The sequence below is a fragment of the Anguilla rostrata genome, chromosome 9 (genome assembly GCF_018555375.3).
Source record: "Anguilla rostrata isolate EN2019 chromosome 9, ASM1855537v3, whole genome shotgun sequence".
NCBI lineage: Eukaryota > Metazoa > Chordata > Actinopteri > Anguilliformes > Anguillidae > Anguilla > Anguilla rostrata.
Window position 1 is genome coordinate 3561682 of NC_057941.1, and position 18319 is coordinate 3580000.

The following is an 18319-nucleotide window of genomic DNA, read 5'->3' on the forward strand; positions in this document are numbered from 1 at the left end:
AACACCACAGACAATTCCAGACTTTCAATCTCCAAGAGATTACCCACCCCAGTCTGCACAGAGATTTAACACGACTTATTTCGTAATTTAAAAAAAAATCAAAGCTATTATACTAGGTCAAGCTATCCTTTTTCTAGGGAACCATGTGTACAGATATGTCAACTTGATTGAAACTGAATAAGGAAATTTGGCCTGGCTCTTAGGTATGATGTAATTTGGGCTTTGCATGATTGTAGGCTGAGTTGAAAGACTGGCCAAAACTGTTCCAGGCACATCACTCAGGATCTCTCTTTTTTTGTTCTTAGTGTAACAAAACCCTAACAGCCTCCATGCCAGAACAATGCTCTCTGAGTGGGAAAGAAATGTGGATTCAAGATGGCCGCCGCAGCCTCGAGGAATGCAGGAGGAGAAGCTGGAAGTATCACTGCAGACCGCACTGCTGAAGTAGAGGCAACAGAACAGAGCATAGCGCAAACGAAAGAGGATCTAAACAAACCCCAACGCCCTTACAGGAAAGCCACCGCTCCACTGGTTTGGGCTGAGCTGACCAGATTTCCCCCCGACGGACTCAAGACTAAGTTCAACCTAAGCATGTGGACTGAAATATTTTTAAAATGTTTTTTAAACTAACCCTGTCTTTGTTTTCCTAGGACCGGTAGCATATAAATCACAGGCTGGAGCCTAAATAGGGGTTCAACACCAGCAGGAAGCCTCTGCAAGACTGGATTTTTGTCATTTTAGCCATATTATGAATAAAAATATTTGGAGAAACAAAAATAGAACCGCGCAAATCCGAAGTATGCTACATTTCTCTGGTAAGTAATGTCTATGTAAAAACAATATTTTTTTTATTAGAAATATAGACGATATGGAGATACATTAATACCCAGCCAATGTGAGAGTTCTGAATACAATTAGCTGATTGCTTATAGCTTGTCAGAATCATAGCTGATTGGTGAATTTTGTTTCCTGGCAACCACGCACAGTAAGCTAAAGACAATGGATCATAAATATGATTTTTTTCCCCCAAGCTGTAATATACTCTTCCGTTTTGGAAAGATCCTGGACGAGTGCACTGATTTTGAGCTTTTGGAGCCCGCTACTTTGGATCAGATTCTCCGAGAAACTTCACTCATTGTCTGTAGACCTGTCTGACGCTCCAGACGTGTCTGCATTTTCTTATTAACTGAATCAGCAAGCCTTGGTACAGCAAGCATTCCCTCGTCAGCTGATACACTCTAGGAACATTAGTACAAGAACCATTACGAGCAATTTCCACACATATGAACACAGGCATGTACACTCCACGCCTGGAAAATATGCTGAACGGGAGGAGAGTACATTACATTACAGGCATTTGGCAGATGCCCTTATCCAGAGCGACGTGCAACAAAGTAGAGTAGGGAAGAGAACGGGGAAATGCAGTGAAGAGCCATTCAGAAATGAATAACTCCTCTGACAGTCATACTGGGTGTGGCTTTGGGCCTACACCAGTTTACACGCAGCTGTGGAAAAGAAGAAATTTGAGTAACATATGTCAAAAGTAATGTGGGGAAGAAAAGAAAAGAAAATAAAGAAAGAACCAACCAATAAAGGAAGAAGGAAAGAAGAAAGAAGGGACACAAATGAAAAAGAAATAGGAATGAAAGAAAGAAAGAAAAGAATGGGTTTTCATTGTGAATGAAGCCTAAAACTGACTAAACACAGATGAATGGAGAAATGTGGGGGAGGGGGAGGTGCAGAGCTGGCCCAGTCTCTCTCTCTCTCTCTCTCTCTCTCTCTCTGCACGTCCATTCGGTTACATAAACACAGCTGAAGGCATCTGAGCGTTCTCTCAGAGAAGTCTAGAGAGAAAGAGAGAGAGAGAGAGAGGAAGAGAGGACAGCGTACCCTTCCATAAAATTCTTCTGCCACAAAAATCTCTTGCTGTCAATCAGAGCTTTTTCATTGTTTAGGAAAGCACTTTTTCATTCTAACTCACAGCCTCATTTGGAAAAAAACAAAAAACAAAATGGAAGGCACCAGCCTGGAATTAATCTCAAATCAGCTCAAAATGCTAAAATAAAAAAAAAACTAAATAAATAAATCAACCATCCCATTTTTTGGAGGGAAAATGAAATAAGAAGTGGTGGAAAGTGTGAGATCATGACAGTAGGAAGGTTCACTTCTGTATGTACTGGAATGGAGACAAGAGGCTACCCCACACTCATCTCACAGTCATTCAGCACTGGGGTGCTATGGGGACACCACGCGGGGCGACTCCCAGCAGGAAACTGACGCATTTCAACCTGGCGGAGAGGAGAGGGTTCTACTAGCCTGTCATACAGAAGATTATTCTACTAACCTGGCGGAAAGGGGATCATTCTACTAACCTGGCAAAAAAGAGGATTATTCCACTAACCAGGCAAAAAAGGGGATTATTCTACTAACCTGGCAGAAAGTAGATTATTCTACTAACCTGGTAAAAAGGGGATTATTCTACTAACCTGGCAAAAAGGGGATTATTCTACTAGCCTGGCAGAAAGGGGATTATTCTACTAGCCTGGTAAAAAGGGGTTTATTCTACTAACCTGGCAAAAAGGGGTTTATTCTACTAACCTGTCAGAAAGGGGATTATTCTACTAACCTGGCAAAAAGAGGATTATTCAACTAACCTGGAAAAAAGAGGATTATTCTACTAACCTGTCATACAGAGGATTATTCTACTAGCCTGTCAGAAAGGGATTATTCTACTAACCTGGCAGAAAGGGAATGATTCTGCGCTTAGGGTCCTTCTGTCCTCCTTCAACAGGGAACTTATCCAGAAGCTCCATCTGAAAAGGAAAAAAATTAACAAAATAAGCAACTTGTGCCTCAAACACAAACACACACACATGCACGTACATACGTCCTCGATAAGCCATTTACATTTCCCAGTTAAGATTTTCCATTTGTAACTAACGATTAAAAATGGACATGGCTGATGCCATGTTTAAAAACATTTTTGCACGTTAATTTATTAATATTTTTGTTGCGAGTTCAGCGTGGGCCGTCAGTGGAAGCTCGCTGACACAGTGGAATATTCCTCTCTGAAGTCGGGTCCTCAGGTCCTCCCACAGCGATCCCACAGTGCTTTGGGGTTATTTTTCTAAGCGTGAACGCTCATCTGAAGGCCCTGCTTTCTTCCCCCCCAGGCCCTGGAGGAGTTCTGCTGACGGCCGCGCGCTAAGCTAACGGACACCTGGCTCCCATCAGGAAGGAAGCCTGAGGTACATACACGCTGGGAGGCCAAGCACGCGAGGGCACAGCAGAGCTTTCGCCACCGAAGTCCATATCTTTAAAGGAGCTAAAGGGGCACCATGTTTAGCACAGCTGTCTTAACACATTTTTCCAGACCTTACCCTTTTAAGTTCAAAAAAACAACTTCATGAACAGAGATACACAGAGTTCAGACATTAAGGTTAATGTGCTCGGCCACATTACATTACATTACGTTTATTTGGCAGACGCTTTTATCCAAAGCGACGTACAAAAAGTGCATTTCATGGTCATAGACAACTGCTAAAGACAGGTTCAGTAAGGTACAATACTTATTTTGTAATAACAATGATCAGACAGACTGTCTCACACAGACCGACATACTGACTATCAGACAGACTGTATCTCATACAATCCGATATACTATCAGACACGTGAGCCAAAATAGTGCCTTTTGAAGACAGCTTTATCCCAAGATCACTCCTCAACTAGGGATTTTTAAAAAAAAATCAGGGAACCAAAAAAACACATGCAAATCCATTGGGAAAAAAATGACTGAAATGCAAACAATGAATATTTCACCCTCAGCATGAGTGCCGACTGTGTTCACTGATTTTTTAGGTGTATAAACGCTGCTATCAGAGTACACCTCAATTGATTATTAGATTTTTGCGAGGTTAAACATGACACCCCTACAGGCACAAAAGTAGTGTGGAAAGAGGGACCTTAAAGAATAAGTCACAGTATGTAAAAAAATGGAATGGCCACTTTATTCAGCTTTGGAGGCCGTCTCTATGGATTCCGTGGAGAACGTCCGCAGGCCAGAGCGACTGCAGTCTGAGTCAGTGCACAGTCACAGTGACAGACACAGTCTCCAGAGCGACTGCAGTCAGAGTCAGTGCACAGTCACAGTGACAGACACAGTCTCCAGAGCGACTGCAGTCAGAGTCAGTGCACAGTCACAGTGACAGACACAGTCTGCCATTCAGACGGCACACAGGGGGACACAACAGGTTTCAGTCCTACGTAAGCAAACACTACATAATGGAAGTGGGGAGGGAGGGGAGAGAGATAGAAGAGAGAGAGGAGGAGGAGGAGGGGGAGAGTAGGAGAGACAGTGAGAGAGACAGAGAGAGGGACGAGAGAGAGAGGGGAGAGGGATATGGAAGGTGAGAGAGAGAGGTAGAGAGTGTGTGTGTGTGTAACAGAGAGAGACAGAGACAGAGTGAGAAGGAGAGTGAGAGAGAGAGACAGACAGAGACAGAGACAGAGAGAGAGGGGAGAGGGATTTGGAAGGAGAGAGAGAGAAGGGGAGGAGGGGGAGAGAAGGAGAGGGAGAGAGAGACAGAGGTAGAGAGTGTGTGTGTGTAACAGAGAGAGACAGAGACAGAGCGAGAGGGAGAGTGAGAGAGAGACAGAGACAGAGTAGAGCAGGAGAGAGGGAGGGATAGAGAGAGAGAGAGAGAGAGGGGAGAGAGAGGAGAGCAGAGAGTCAGGGGTAGAGAGGGGTAACAGAGAGAGACAGAGACAGAGCGAGAGGGAGAGTGAGAGAGAGAGAGAGAGAGACAGATTCAGAGACAGAGAGAGAGGGGAGAGGGATATGGAAGGAGAGAGAGAGAGGGGGAGGAGGGGGAGAGAAGGAGAGAGAGCGAGAGAGAGAGACAGAGTGTGTGGTATGTTCTCCAGGGCAGCTAATGTAATAGGGCTAGCAGAGCTCATTCTGAGGGTAACTGCCAGGCTGGGCAGACGCCACATTAGCTCTTGCTCGCGGCTCAGTGGTGTTCAGATCATGATTTCACAGAAAAAAAGAGTCTGTTGGCATGCAGATTTATGATAGTAATAATCACGATTTCTATAATCTGGACCTGCAGAAACCTGTCGGGTTTTATGTGATTCAGTAGCTATGGGTTTTCAATGTCTATGGACTTTCAAACAGACTTTTTATTCTCCACCATATTTTTTTTTTTAGTTCAGGATCAATCTGTTTGAAATCCTTGTCAATAAAGCACTTTGTCTAGACACACCCTCCGTGGAAATGTCCTCCTTAGTGAGATTAAAAGACATCTTTTCCACGATCGTAAGAAACATGGCAATGCCTCATACAATTAAAGTTGGCAAGGAAAATATTTAGGCCTCTAATGGCCAACAATTAACCACTATAGTCCTCCAACGGTACAGAGTACAGCCAACGTCATATGTCGTGCTCAGAACCTATGTATAGTGTTTCAAAGAAAAGGATCTTCCCAAAGATAAAATGAGCGTTCCTCTCTTCCTCATACGCCAAGACGAGCCAAGAACAGAAGGCCTTTGCCCTCATCGTGTCGTTTCGTTACCAGGAACCGCTGCGGAAAATATTTCAGGGCAGCGCAACAAATAAAGCCACAGCGGGGATGCTTCTGCAGCTGGGATTAATGCGAAGGAGACGCACAGCCTCCGACGTCTGATTTACGTGCTTGTTTTCAGTCTGGAGGAGAAAGGGGGAAGTGAAATCGAGCTCAAGAAGGTCTACGCGGGAAGTACTAATACACAATACGTGTGCTATAACAAGCATTCTGAATGATGTGAAAGGAAGTGAAGTAATCATATCAGACGCATTTAACTACACTCAGCAAAAAAAAAAAAAAAGTCACAGCCAGCTTCATTGTCCATGACATGAACCCAACCCCCCCACCCTGCCTGCCCCCCCACCCCACCCTCACCATCCCCCTCACCTCTTCCTCTTACACCACCCCCCCACTCCTCCACAGCGCTGGCTACATCATCATCACTTTCACACCATCCGTGATCTCTCTCCAGATCTGAACTCAGACCAGGACCACAGACAGGACGTCCATTAAGGGATTCATGCTGCAAGTTTGTTTCCAGGTGATGCCAGTGTGTCAGGCATTCAAGCTATGCCGGGTGTCGACCTGCACGTTAGCAACCGTGTATACATGTCTGTCTTCTGCTCTGACGCCTACAGTAATTACCCACATTAAAATGACTTACTGACAGTGAGAATCAACATTTCACAACAGCCTGGGATCCAACTTTAGGTCCTACAGATAAGAATTATAATCAGCTCTGACCCTACAGCTTTCATCTTGTCTGTTTTCCAAACCTACACTTCCCCCAACGGAAAGCATCATTATTAGTCTCCACAGTGAGAAATTCCCTGATAATGGAAGGATTACACCCCACTGAAAACAACTGCCATAGCAAAAAAAAAAAGAAAAAAAAGAAAAGAATTTATAAAATAAAATAAAAAAAAAAGGTTTTTGTGGACAGGCAACCACAGCATTCCTCTGCACAATGAATGCTGAGTCAACATGTTGGGAAGCAGTTCCGTAGGAATTTTTAAACTGAATGCTGCACTTGTGAGGACAGGACAAGATGCCTCCGCTCCAGAAATGAAAACAGTGTTTACTGAAAGAGTTTCCCTGCTCCATCTTCCTGAGGGCTCTACCGTGATTTATAAATGCACCACTTGCTTAAGTTTGGAACTGAAGTTTGGCACATTAAAATCCAAATCTACCAATCTTTATTTATTTTATTTTATTCTTTGCCTTGAGGACAAGGACAATATAGAGCATAAACATGATGGCACACTACCACCAATAAATTAAAGATAAGATTACAACATAATTACATTCTCACTTGGCTGAGCAAATATAATAACATTCTTGGACTTTTTATCATCACTTCCAGTCATAGGGTGGCTTGTGGTTCTTGATGAATCCAGCCTCTGCATTTCTGGGCTATTCTAAAAAGAAAAGAAAACAAGCCAAGACCCACTGACAGCTCTACAAAACCACCATCTGCCTAACTGAAAGGACAGGTGCACCCTGACAGTTCACTGACAAAACTTTTGAAAAACCAGCAAAAAAAAAAAAAAAGCCCACATACAGTCAGTGTTTCCCAGTTTGTCAACAGCCACGCCCTGTCTCTGCTACATTCAGTGTTAGTTTAACCCAATATCCTCTTGAGACTCAGAAGAAAAAAAGCTGAAGTACTTATTTAAAAAAAAATAAATAAATAACAGGTGCCTTGGATGCCAAAACATATTGCAGTGAAAATATTATTTTAATTTTTTATTTTTTTCCAATCTCCCTTGTAGTGTAGTTTTCAGCATAGGAAAAATACATGGTTCTTGAGCTCAAGACCAGAGACTCATGTCCCCTACAGGGGACCAAGAAAATGAAGGATACCATTATACTTATATTAAGACATACTGCTAAAACAGTACATTGTCAATAATCCAAACATATCGAATATATACTGTACAATTGCCATTACAGCTTTTTTCTTTTTTAAAAAAAGCTGTCCCTTCTTTCCGAACTCAGCTTTGTTAAATGCAGCATCATCATCATTATGTACACAAAGCGGTGTAGAACACGGGCAGTAAACTACAGTACCCATGACTAATAGCTGTGAGCAGGAAGTGCTCTGCAGTGTCTCTGAAAACTCCACTGCTGGAGTCATTAATCTTTCTGATGTAGTACAGGTTTATGGGCATTTCCACTCCTGTTCATTACAGTCCCCTTGAGTTGAGGAATTGGCATAAAGAATTTTATATATGGATTCAGTATTCATAATCACACATAATCATGTGAGATTTCTTTTCCTGGCACTGTTCACTGCAATCTTACAGTGGAACATGATTTAAATGGGTGGGCGCCATGGCTAACTCAGTATGTCTGAGTCCTATAGCAACCACTTGACAGTAAAAAATAAAAAATGATCCTGATAACACTGGCTGAAGAGGAACTAGGGTTGAAAATATGTTTTGTTTCACTATTATGAAACTAAAAAAGAACAAAATTGCCATTAATTTTCTATTATTTTCTTTTACTCTAATGATGGCAATGCGTCATTCGTGTTATCTTATCTCACCTGATGAATGAGGTAAATGAATACAGCTTATATTCTGAAAATGTATAAAATGTATCTAGAATGAGACCACAGCTAATGTAAATAATCCACTGCAATTTTCATTGCCTACAAATTCTTTATGAATGAACATTATTTATGTTTCATGTAGCTTCCATCACTGCTCAAATTGGAAACCTTTACAAAATATTCAAGATAACAGAATTAATTTACTATGCTCATCAAAAAAAAAAAAGAAAAGAAAAAAGAAAGAAAAATGAATAAAAAAACAATATTCAGTCACTGCTGTTCACTTTGCGGTATGAGTGTATACGAGGATCCCAGACAAATGAAAGCCACAGGATTTGATTGGTTACCAGCCACAGGGGAGCAGTTACACAGAGATGATGTCACTTCCCCTCCTGTCCCCTCACTGAACCCCTGGCAGTCAGGACAGGCCCTGGCGTGACCCCTGCGGATTCGACAGCAGAAGAATAATGGCGGGTAACGCCGCTGTGACCCGCCGCTCCCCCGCTGCCCAGCCTCGGGGTCCGACGGAACGCACCGCCATCGCGCTCAAAACTTGCTCCAGATAATTAATCGCCCTCGAGGCTTTCGCTTCTGGAGCCGGGCCAGGGGGGGGCGAGGCTGACGTTCCTGAGGTCATAATTCGTCTGGACCGCATCCTCCCCCCCCCCACCCCCCCTCTAGGAGAAGGACGGCCCACACAAAAGGTCATTCTGTGCGGAGAGCCGCGCTGGTGGTGCGGCAGGGGTGGGGTGGGGGGTGGGGGGGCGGGGGGACCGAAATGAACGAGCACGCTGAAGTCTCCTGACAAGGCCTCTCCTCTTTTCTTCTTCTTCTCCTCTCTCAGCTTTAGAGAGCGTCGCAGACGCGGGCAACGAGGTCACGACCGGACGAGCCGTCCATCACCCGCAAGCCACGGAGAGTGGCCACGCCCACCACCACCCCAGGGCATGCTGGGAACACACACTGAATTCCAGCCACAGGCGATCGAGGGCATTATCTTAATCATCTCCGGCAGGGGGGGAGGATTTTGCTTGTCAGCATCAGCTCTTTTAACAGCTGCATTGAAGACCAACCCCCCCACCCCCACCTCCTCAATCCCAGCCATCACTCCACCCCCCCGCCCCCCCCCACCATCCCTGGAGACTGAGGGAGAAACTGGGTGAGGGTTTTAATGGAGCAACATGGCTGCCCTCACTACAGGGGAGAGAAGGTGGAACATGTGTGATGTGTGTAGAGAGAAGGTCACTCAGGGTCAGCTTTCTCTACTGAGACTGCAACCCATTACAACCCAATAGATTTACACTCATACCACCCACCTCACAGTCCCACAGTCTAACGCTCCCTCGTATCGTACCCTAAGCTTTTTTAGGATTAGTCTGAAAGCTACGCTTTACTCTAGGGCAAGGAATCTTTTTCTTTCTCTCTGGATTTAACAGGAAGTATTCCACCTTAATGTGTTTTCTTTCACGGTCTTAATCCCACGCATCTGAAGGACAACAGGCCCCACCGATAAAGATGACTCCCGAAGCCAAAAACCTCCAGTCACTGTGAAAACACCACAAAGCCGCATCGAGCAGCAACAACAACAACAACAACCGCACAAGAGACGACTTGTTTCAGACGCACACATCCTGCCACGGCTTCTCCCCCTGCTCAGAGTGCTGACTCAGCACACGGTTTCCCAAAGCGCTGGTTTTCAGAAGAGGTGTGTGCGTGTGTGTATACATGGGTGTGTGTGTGTGTGTGTGTCAGTGCGTGTGTGTGTGTGTGTGTGAGTGTGAGTGTGAGTGTGTGTGTGTGTGAGTGTGTGTGTGTGTGTGTGTGTGTGTGTCAGTGCGTGTGTGCATGTGTGCGTGTGTGAGCGTGTGTGTGTGAGTATGTGTATGTGTAAGCGTGTGTGTATGAAGAAAACTCTTCTGTGAAACAAAAGTCTCACTTTTCATGTCTGGCACTGTGGTGCTGGATGTTACCGGGAAACCACAGGAGACCCCAGAGAATGGGTGGGGCCAATACGGGGGGAGGAGCATGTCCTTTCTCCCCCGTTCTCAAAGAAAACACTTTCTGGTTCTGCGGTTCTGTGAACAGTCACTGCACTCTTCACTCTGGGAACAACACAGTCGCAAAAATAATTATGATCATTTCCTGGATATTATTTCAATGCCAGTAAACTCTTGTTATGGAAATTTAAAGCAGAGTTGTGGTTGTCATTTCTGTTTTTTGCCAACTTAGCCGATTACAGTAATATGTCAACATAAAATTATATATGCAAGTCATACAGTAGATATGAACACCCTGCTAATTGATAACACAAACTGTAAGCGACAGAAGCCATCCCATTGCTGCTCGTCTGAAATCCAATCAAATGAGAGATTCAGCTCATCCATGCTTACATGATCCCTACCCAGAATCCCCTCTGGCAGAACCCCACGCATCTCCATTTAAGACACAATTCAGGCCCGCGCATATTGTTTTATTTACAGACGCACGTTTCCGCACTTGAGTGTTTCCTAAGCGATGGCACATGCAATGCGCACATGTAATCGTTTCCAGAACAGAAATAATGCAGGAGATGCAGTTTTACAGAACAGAAGTAATGCAGGGATGCAGTTTTACAGAACAGAAATAATGCAGAGGACGCAGTTTTAAAGAACAGAAATAATGCAGAGGACGCAGTTTTACAGAACAGAAATAATGCAGGAGATGCAGTTTACAGAACAGAAATAATGCAGGAGATGCAGTTTACAGAACAGAAATAATGCAGGAGATGCAGTTTTACAGAACAGAAATAATGCAGGGATGCAGTTTTACAGAACAGAAATAATCTAGGGGATGCAGTTTTACAGAACAGAAATAATGCAGGGATGCATTTTTACAGAACAGAAATAATGCAGGAGATGCAGTTTCACAGAACAGAAATAATGCAGGAGATGCAGTTTTACAGAACAGAAATAATGCAGGGATGCAGTTTTACAGAACAGAAATAATGCAGGAGATGCAGTTTACAGAACAGAAATAATGCAGGAGAGCTAGTTTTAAGACAGAATAGCAGGGATGCAGTTTTACAGAACAGAAATAATGCAGGGGTCGCAGTTTTACAGAACAGAAATAATGCAGGAGATGCAGTTTCACAGAACAGAAATAATGCAGGAGATGCAGTTTCACAGAACAGAAATAATGCAGGAGATGCAGTTTTACAGAACAGAAATAATGCAGGGATGCAGTTTTACAGAACAGAAATAATGCAGGAGATGCAGTTTACAGAACAGAAATAATGCAGGGGATGCAGTTTTACAGAACAGAAATAATGCAGGGGTCGCAGTTTTACAGAACAGAAATAATGCAGGAGATGCAGTTTTACAGAACAGAAATAATGCAGGAGATGCAGTTTTACAGTGCAAGAGCGAAACCTGGGCCGGGTTCACTGCTGCAGAAATGCATTCTGCAGCTGCAGCTGTGCAGCGATCTCTGCGCCAGGCTGATGCCTTTTCCACGTTTTCAGAGGTCAGGCTCCGCAGTTACTGCACGTGGAAAGTATGCGACAGCTGTATAATTTGAAGGGGGAAAATCCCACAGAGCTTGGTATTTATTTACGTCAACACAGCTGAGTGAAACAAACCCATGAGATATGTTTTTGTTTGGAATACAGTAAATAAGAGGGAGAAGTGTGTTTAAGTTAACACTGAGCCAGGTGTGTTGACGAATACTACTGGGTATTCCCTTTCATTTCCTCAGCTTGAAAAAAGGCACACTCCTGATTGGGCCTGCAGAATGATGGCATCTGGAAAAGGCCTTTGCTGTTGAAGCAGTGATGTGCCCAATGGTTTGGACAAAATACAGGTCTGTCAGCATGAACTGTACATGGGAGTACTTCTGGGTAGAGCAGGGAGGGAGGGTTTCAGTTGGCAGGGTACCACCATCACTATGGGAACTCCTCTGATTGGCAGGGAGCCTGTACCCTGCCTGCAGAATCTCAGCAGTCTTTCTATGGGCGACATAGCTCAGGAGGTAAGACCATTGTCTGGCAGTCGGAGGTTGCGGTTCGAACCTGCCCTGGGCGTGTCAAGTGTCCTTGAGCAAGACACCTAACTCCTAACTGCTCTGGCGAATGAGAGGCATCATTGTAAAGCGCTTTGATAAAGCGCTATATAAATGCAGTCCATTTACCATTTACCATTCTAGTGTTGGTGTTTTTTTCAGCTTTCATCCTCATGGGGTGTGTGTGTGTGTCTGTGTGTCTGTGTATGTGTATGTGTGTGTATGTATGTGAGTGCGTGTGAGTGTGTGCGCATGTGTGTAAGTCTGTGAGTGGGGGGGGGGGTGTACATTAGCTGGACATCGCATCACTTCCTCCTGCTTTCATGTAGGAAGGAATGCGTTTCAGCAGCATCATCAGCCCCAATGACAGGGTGCCTCTCGCTGCGGCCTGCAGCAGGACTGGCCTCAATTAGACTGGGTAAACAAAGCACACACAGTTCTGCAGGTTGCTAAACAACTCCGGAAAACAGCGGACCGGGGTGGGGTGGGGAGGGGGGGGGGTAATGATGCTGTAAACCCTAATTTGTGCTCCAGGGCCAGTTTCTTCACAACTCATAACCCTGGTATTTTTCAGAGGTTTCTAAAATATGCTGTCCAAAAATCAAGGTCAGGGTGACACTGGACAGGTTGCAGCATGGCAGCAGTTCAAATGAAATATGCATGTAACTGCATGAACGCAAATTAAATCCTGGTGGTGACTGCAATGAGACAAAACAATGGCCCATAAACTCTGTATGATCAAACCCTTAATCAGCGTTCTGCTCTCAGTTAGCAGCGGTGATTGTGACATCAGCATTATTATGTTCAGTTAAGAACACTCTAATCACATATTTGTGACCTTACCAAGCAGGTTTACAAAGAACCTGACACCAGAAAGGGTTAAGGAACATGCAAGTAGCCATAGAATGGCCTAAAGCAGGGAGTTCCTACAAAAGAGCATCCGTGCTCAGTGAACCTACCCTGGGTAAACAAAGGTTAAATTAAAAAAAATAAAGAAAGCCAGTTCTTTGCAGAACAACGTGAACACAAAAAAGGCTTGGCTCGGTTCTTAAGTTGCAGTTAATAACACCGAGTGCTGTTCTATAAATTAGAAGATTTAAAAAGCACGCCGAATATAGATTTAAACATCCTCCAGGTTGTTTCCGCCGAGGCAGTGTCTGTTCATGCAGGACGGGCGCCAGCGAAGCAGAGCAGAGCAGAGCGATGCTTTCGGGGGTCCAGCAGGCAGCTGTAAAACGGAACTGCTATGAAGGGCCAGGGCACCGGCTAACAGCCTGAAATGCAGAGAGAGGAATGAGAGCTGGGACTGAAGAGAGGCGGACAGGGAGGTCTGGAGCCAGAGCTGGAGAAAGAGCGTCCCGTATAGTGATAGAGCATCCCATACAGAGACAGAGCGTCCCATACAGAGACAGAGCGTCCCATACAGAGACAGAGCATCCCATACAGAGACAGAGCATCCCATACAGAGACAGAGTGTCCCATACAGGGACAGAGCGTCCCGTACAGGGACAGAGCGTCCCATACAGAGACAGGGCATCCCGTACAGAGACAGAGCGTCCCGTACAGAGACAGAGCCTCCCATACAGAGACAGAGTGTCCCGTACAGAGACAGAGCATCCCATACAGAGACAGAGTGTCCCGTACAGAGACAGAGCATCCCATACAGAGACAGCATCCCATACAGAGACAGAGTGTCCCATACAGAGACAGAGCGTCCCATACAGAGACAGAGCGTCCCATACAGAGACAGAGTGTCCCGTACAGAGACAGCATCCCGTACAGAGACAGAGCGTCCCATACAGAGACAGAGCGTCCCATACAGAGACAGGGCATCCCATACAGAGACAGAGCGTCCCATACAGAGACAGAGCATCCCATACAGAGACAGAGTGTCCCATACAGAGACAGAGCGTCCCATACAGAGACAGAGCGTCCCATACAGAGACAGAGTGTCCCGTACAGAGACAGCATCCCGTACAGAGACAGAGCGTCCCATACAGAGACAGAGCGTCCCATACAGAGACAGGGCATCCCATACAGAGACAGAGCGTCCCATACAGAGACAGAGCATCCCATACAGAGACAGAGTGTCCCATACAGAGACAGAGTGTCCCATACAGAGACAGAGTGTCCCATACAGAGACAGAGTGTCCCATACAGAGACAGAGTGTCCCATACAGAGACAGAGTGTCCCATACAGAGACAGGGCGTCCCGTACAGAGACAGAGCAGCAGCAGGGAGAAGGCTTCCAGAACAGCTGTCTCAGCTGGTTAACTATAAGGCCCCCAGGACCCAGAGCACAGATGGCCCGCGTCCCGTCCGTGAATCACCGTGTCCCGGGAATGTCGCGGCCATCCAGGTGGGTCAGAGTGGGATAATGAGGGAATTACCCCACCCCGGGAACGCCGGGAATGTCCAGGTGAGTCAGACCGAAATAACAAGGGAATTACCCCACCCCGGGAACGTCCAGGTGGGTCAGAGCGGAATAACGAGGGAATCACCCCACCCCGGGAATGTCCAGGTGGGTCAGAGCGGAATAACGAGGGAATCACCCCACCCCGGGAGTGTCGGGGCTGTCCAGGTGGGTCAGAGAGAGGGAACACTGTAATGCGTTCCCAGAGTCCAGACCCTTACTTTCGTATTTTTGAAATTCCATCTTAGCGGAATTACGAGACTGTCATGGCATTCCGACTTGGAAGCTACAGCAGCACAGGGAGGAGCCGCGGGGATAAGAGAAAAGATTCTCGTTGGTCAGCAGTTTGGCATCGTCTCTCCGTTTCAGACGGGGAAGCCCCGCCTCCTGGCAGCGCTGACACCAGTCAGCCTGACCAGGAAGGAGTGCTGACGTGCGTTGCTACGGAAGCGAGATCGCGAGGATGATCTTGATTCTACCTGATAAGCCACACAGGCACTGTCAGCACAGGCAGAGCCAGATTAAACCAGGCAAGGCCATTCTTACCAAACCACTACAAACATCACATTACATTTAATGAAGAAAGTACTAAACAAACCAAATTACTTGCATTTGGTTAAAAATTATATGTATTATTAACACATATTTAAATACGGGGGGAAATTGGAAGTAATATAAAAAGACGTTGGTTCAAAAGGTTCAAAAGGACATGAAGAATAGGACTTAAACTGTTAACACTGATAACTCTATTAAAGTATAAAACATTTTAACACACAAATGAGAAAATTTGTATTACACTCTCAGGATACATTGAACATTACACATTGACTTTTGTAAATGCCATTTTTGCAGTTATCTCTGAAATCCTGCCCTTTAGAGCCCCTTGGGTTTTACTCTCAGCTCTACTCATATCATTAAGAATGTCACACGGTTCAAAATGGCCGCCAAATTTTTCGCCAGACTTCCCTGAAGTGTCGCTACGGTTACCGCAGCTGTGATTTGCCCGAGGGCGGCTTTGCTCGAAGCCGACGGCCCGAAAGCGCAGCGGCGACGGCGGGAGACGCACCTGGAGGTCGAAGAACTTGCTGTAGCGCCGGAATATGACTTCCGTCGACCCGTCGGACCAGCAGACCTTGATGATGTAAACCTGGAAGAGGAAGAGGAAGGGCGAGAGGAGGAAGAGGACACGGTGAATTTTCGGCAGATGTCAGGCAGATCAGAGAGCAGGTCGCTGCGCTGAGACACGGCCTGGGTCTACAGTCATGTTCGCCAGAGCCAGTGCTGGTCTTAAGAGTCACACCTGGCCTTCCAGGTGGGATTTCAACTCACTACTGCCCCCTCTGGTACTCCCAAAAAAATTACAGAGTATACAGCAGACAAGCAAACTTTTAACCAATTATATTTTTTATATTTTTTATAATTATAACCCTTTGATTCCTTAAAATATATCAGTGTAGTCCTCTATACACCTGGACTATGCAATAATGTTTTCTGCAACTCACTGTGAGACCTATTTTGTTTATTATTTTTTTTTAATAAAAAAAAAAGTTATTGGCCAAAGCCAAAAGGCCTTAATGAATCTTCGATTTTAGCGAGTCACCAAGCCCACGTGGTGGGGCACTAAGGCCATCAACCAAATTCAGGTTTTGGACCCTGTTAATAAGGTGGATACACAGTATATGGTTCAAATAATTACAGTAGGCATTACCTTCCTAAATAGTTAAAAATGAAATAACCCATTACCTACAGTCTATATAGAACAGATAACACAATGACATTTATTCCACAAAATAGGTCTAATGTTGTTGATGTTTTTAGCTGGACCGCAACAGTGGGGCCAGCCCTACAAACGCCTACAAATGTCTGTGACTGACTGACTGAGTGACTGAGTGATGAAGTTACACCATTGGTCGGCTGGATCACGTGTCTTAGGTCCAGCCATTTACTAGGTTTTAACCCGGTCTTGTTATCAGTAGCAAACATCAGCTAGTGAAGTAGCTAACTGTGGGGCCTTCGATTTTGCCATGTGAACTGGCCCACACCTCACATTTTCCATTTTCCTTTTACCAGATGTAGCCATCAGGGCTGGCGCAAACAACCAACAGAACAAACCACACGCTGGCTGGTGGCTGATAAAATCATCAACACGTACGTGAAGCATGACCAAATTTAATGTTATCTCGTTGCACCTGCGTTGCCTTACCGGACGACATGGTTTTCATCTATTCACACATGTGAAAGTCGCTCACACAAACTCTCCAACGCATCCTTCACCACCCCCCCATACTCATGAGATGATACATTCTGCTGCCTGTTTCCTGTGTGCACAATATGAGACAATCACATTATCACTGAAACCAAACCCTGGAGTGAGAAGAGCCTAATTTGACTCATCTATAAGTGACTGGAAGAGACATTAAGCTAATAAAGGACCAGTCTTTTTTAAGACAACCAATCTGATCACCGAGACCTTGTGTTTATGAGGTGAACCTCTGCATTCCTTCCAATATTAGTATCTAACAACATGCATATTAATAATAACGATAATAATAATACTTGACTCGCACATGAACTTTATGCTATTTTAAGTGATATGGTAATATTATGGTTATATAAGCTATATTAGCCCACGCCATGCACCTCAGCCCATAAAAAATTTCTGTGTACACGCACACATAAGCCTACGTAACAGTGTATTACAAAATATAGGCCTAGAGGGCTTATATTAATGGATGAATTACCACACACCTTGCACCAACCCCCACACCCCACACCAAAAAAAAAAATCAAAGGACAAAAAAAAGAAGAAGAAAAACATATTTTGGCCGACAGGTTTTAGGAGTGATTCATGACCACAGGGCATGACCATGATGTGGATTTATACGGAAATGACCACGTTCAGCGAGTAGAACCTAGTGAGCAACCAGCTCGATGCGGCTGCAGCAGAAATTACATCTGGACACGGTGGAGGTGCCCGACCCTGGCGCACTTCAGGCCCGCTCCCGCGAAGCTCCTCAGCGGCGCACCGCTGACCAGACGGAGCCTCGCCGATGACGGGTCAGAAGGCCCGGTCGGTGACTTGCTTCCTGACCACTTCGTACCATCTGGCAGGATGAGCTTCCTGTGACATCACCGCTTCCTGACGGGGAAACCGCGCCACGTTGCACGCTTATGCGACTCATTCATACGGCCTGTCACTCACACGGCAAGCGGCTGCACTCCAAAACGATTTAACGGCCACAAGCACAGCAAAATACGGAGAAAAATGCTTAATCACATGTGGTGTGCGCTTTGATGGTTTTTGGGTTAAAAGAAAAGAAATTCACTTCTGAATACCCAACCTGAAATCCTGGGGGGAAAAAAAAACCAGACAGGATTGAAATCTGAACCAAACAAGCCATAAATATGGGCATATAGGCCTATGAGAAACAAAAGGGTTTTCAGCGTCCAATCAGAATCTTGCTCTTTCTTTGTTGCAATGTATTTGTGCAGCTCAATATGTGGATGAAAAATGCAGCATGGCAGGGCGTCTTAGGCTAATTTGGCTAACTGCCTGAGCAGCTGCTCTAATCACAATCAGGACTTTTGCAGGATCACCATTAAACCAGCACAAATAACTGGGAGCAGCATTTTTTTTTTTTCAAAATAAATTCCTGGAAAACTGAAGTACATGAAAAAAAACAGGCTAAGCCAGAACAAATGTTGAGCAAGTCATTCCAAGAACACAAAGTCCTTAAAAGGCTTTTATAAACACTT

At 45.1% G+C, this 18319-nt stretch overlaps 1 protein-coding gene across 3 annotated transcripts in view; it reads right to left on the reverse strand.

Annotated features, from left to right (window-relative positions):
* sh3pxd2b (SH3 and PX domains 2B) overlaps window positions 1–18319 on the reverse strand; it is a 49291-nt gene that overhangs the window by 24878 nt on the left and 6094 nt on the right. For all 3 annotated transcript variants that reach the window (XM_064349849.1, XM_064349851.1, XM_064349850.1), the window contains exons 2-3: window positions 15630–15710; window positions 2738–2813 (exon numbers count right to left, since the gene is read on the reverse strand). In XM_064349849.1, the coding sequence (XP_064205919.1) occupies window positions 2738–2813; window positions 15630–15710 (157 nt within the window). The remainder of the gene's footprint in view (window positions 1–2737; window positions 2814–15629; window positions 15711–18319) is intronic.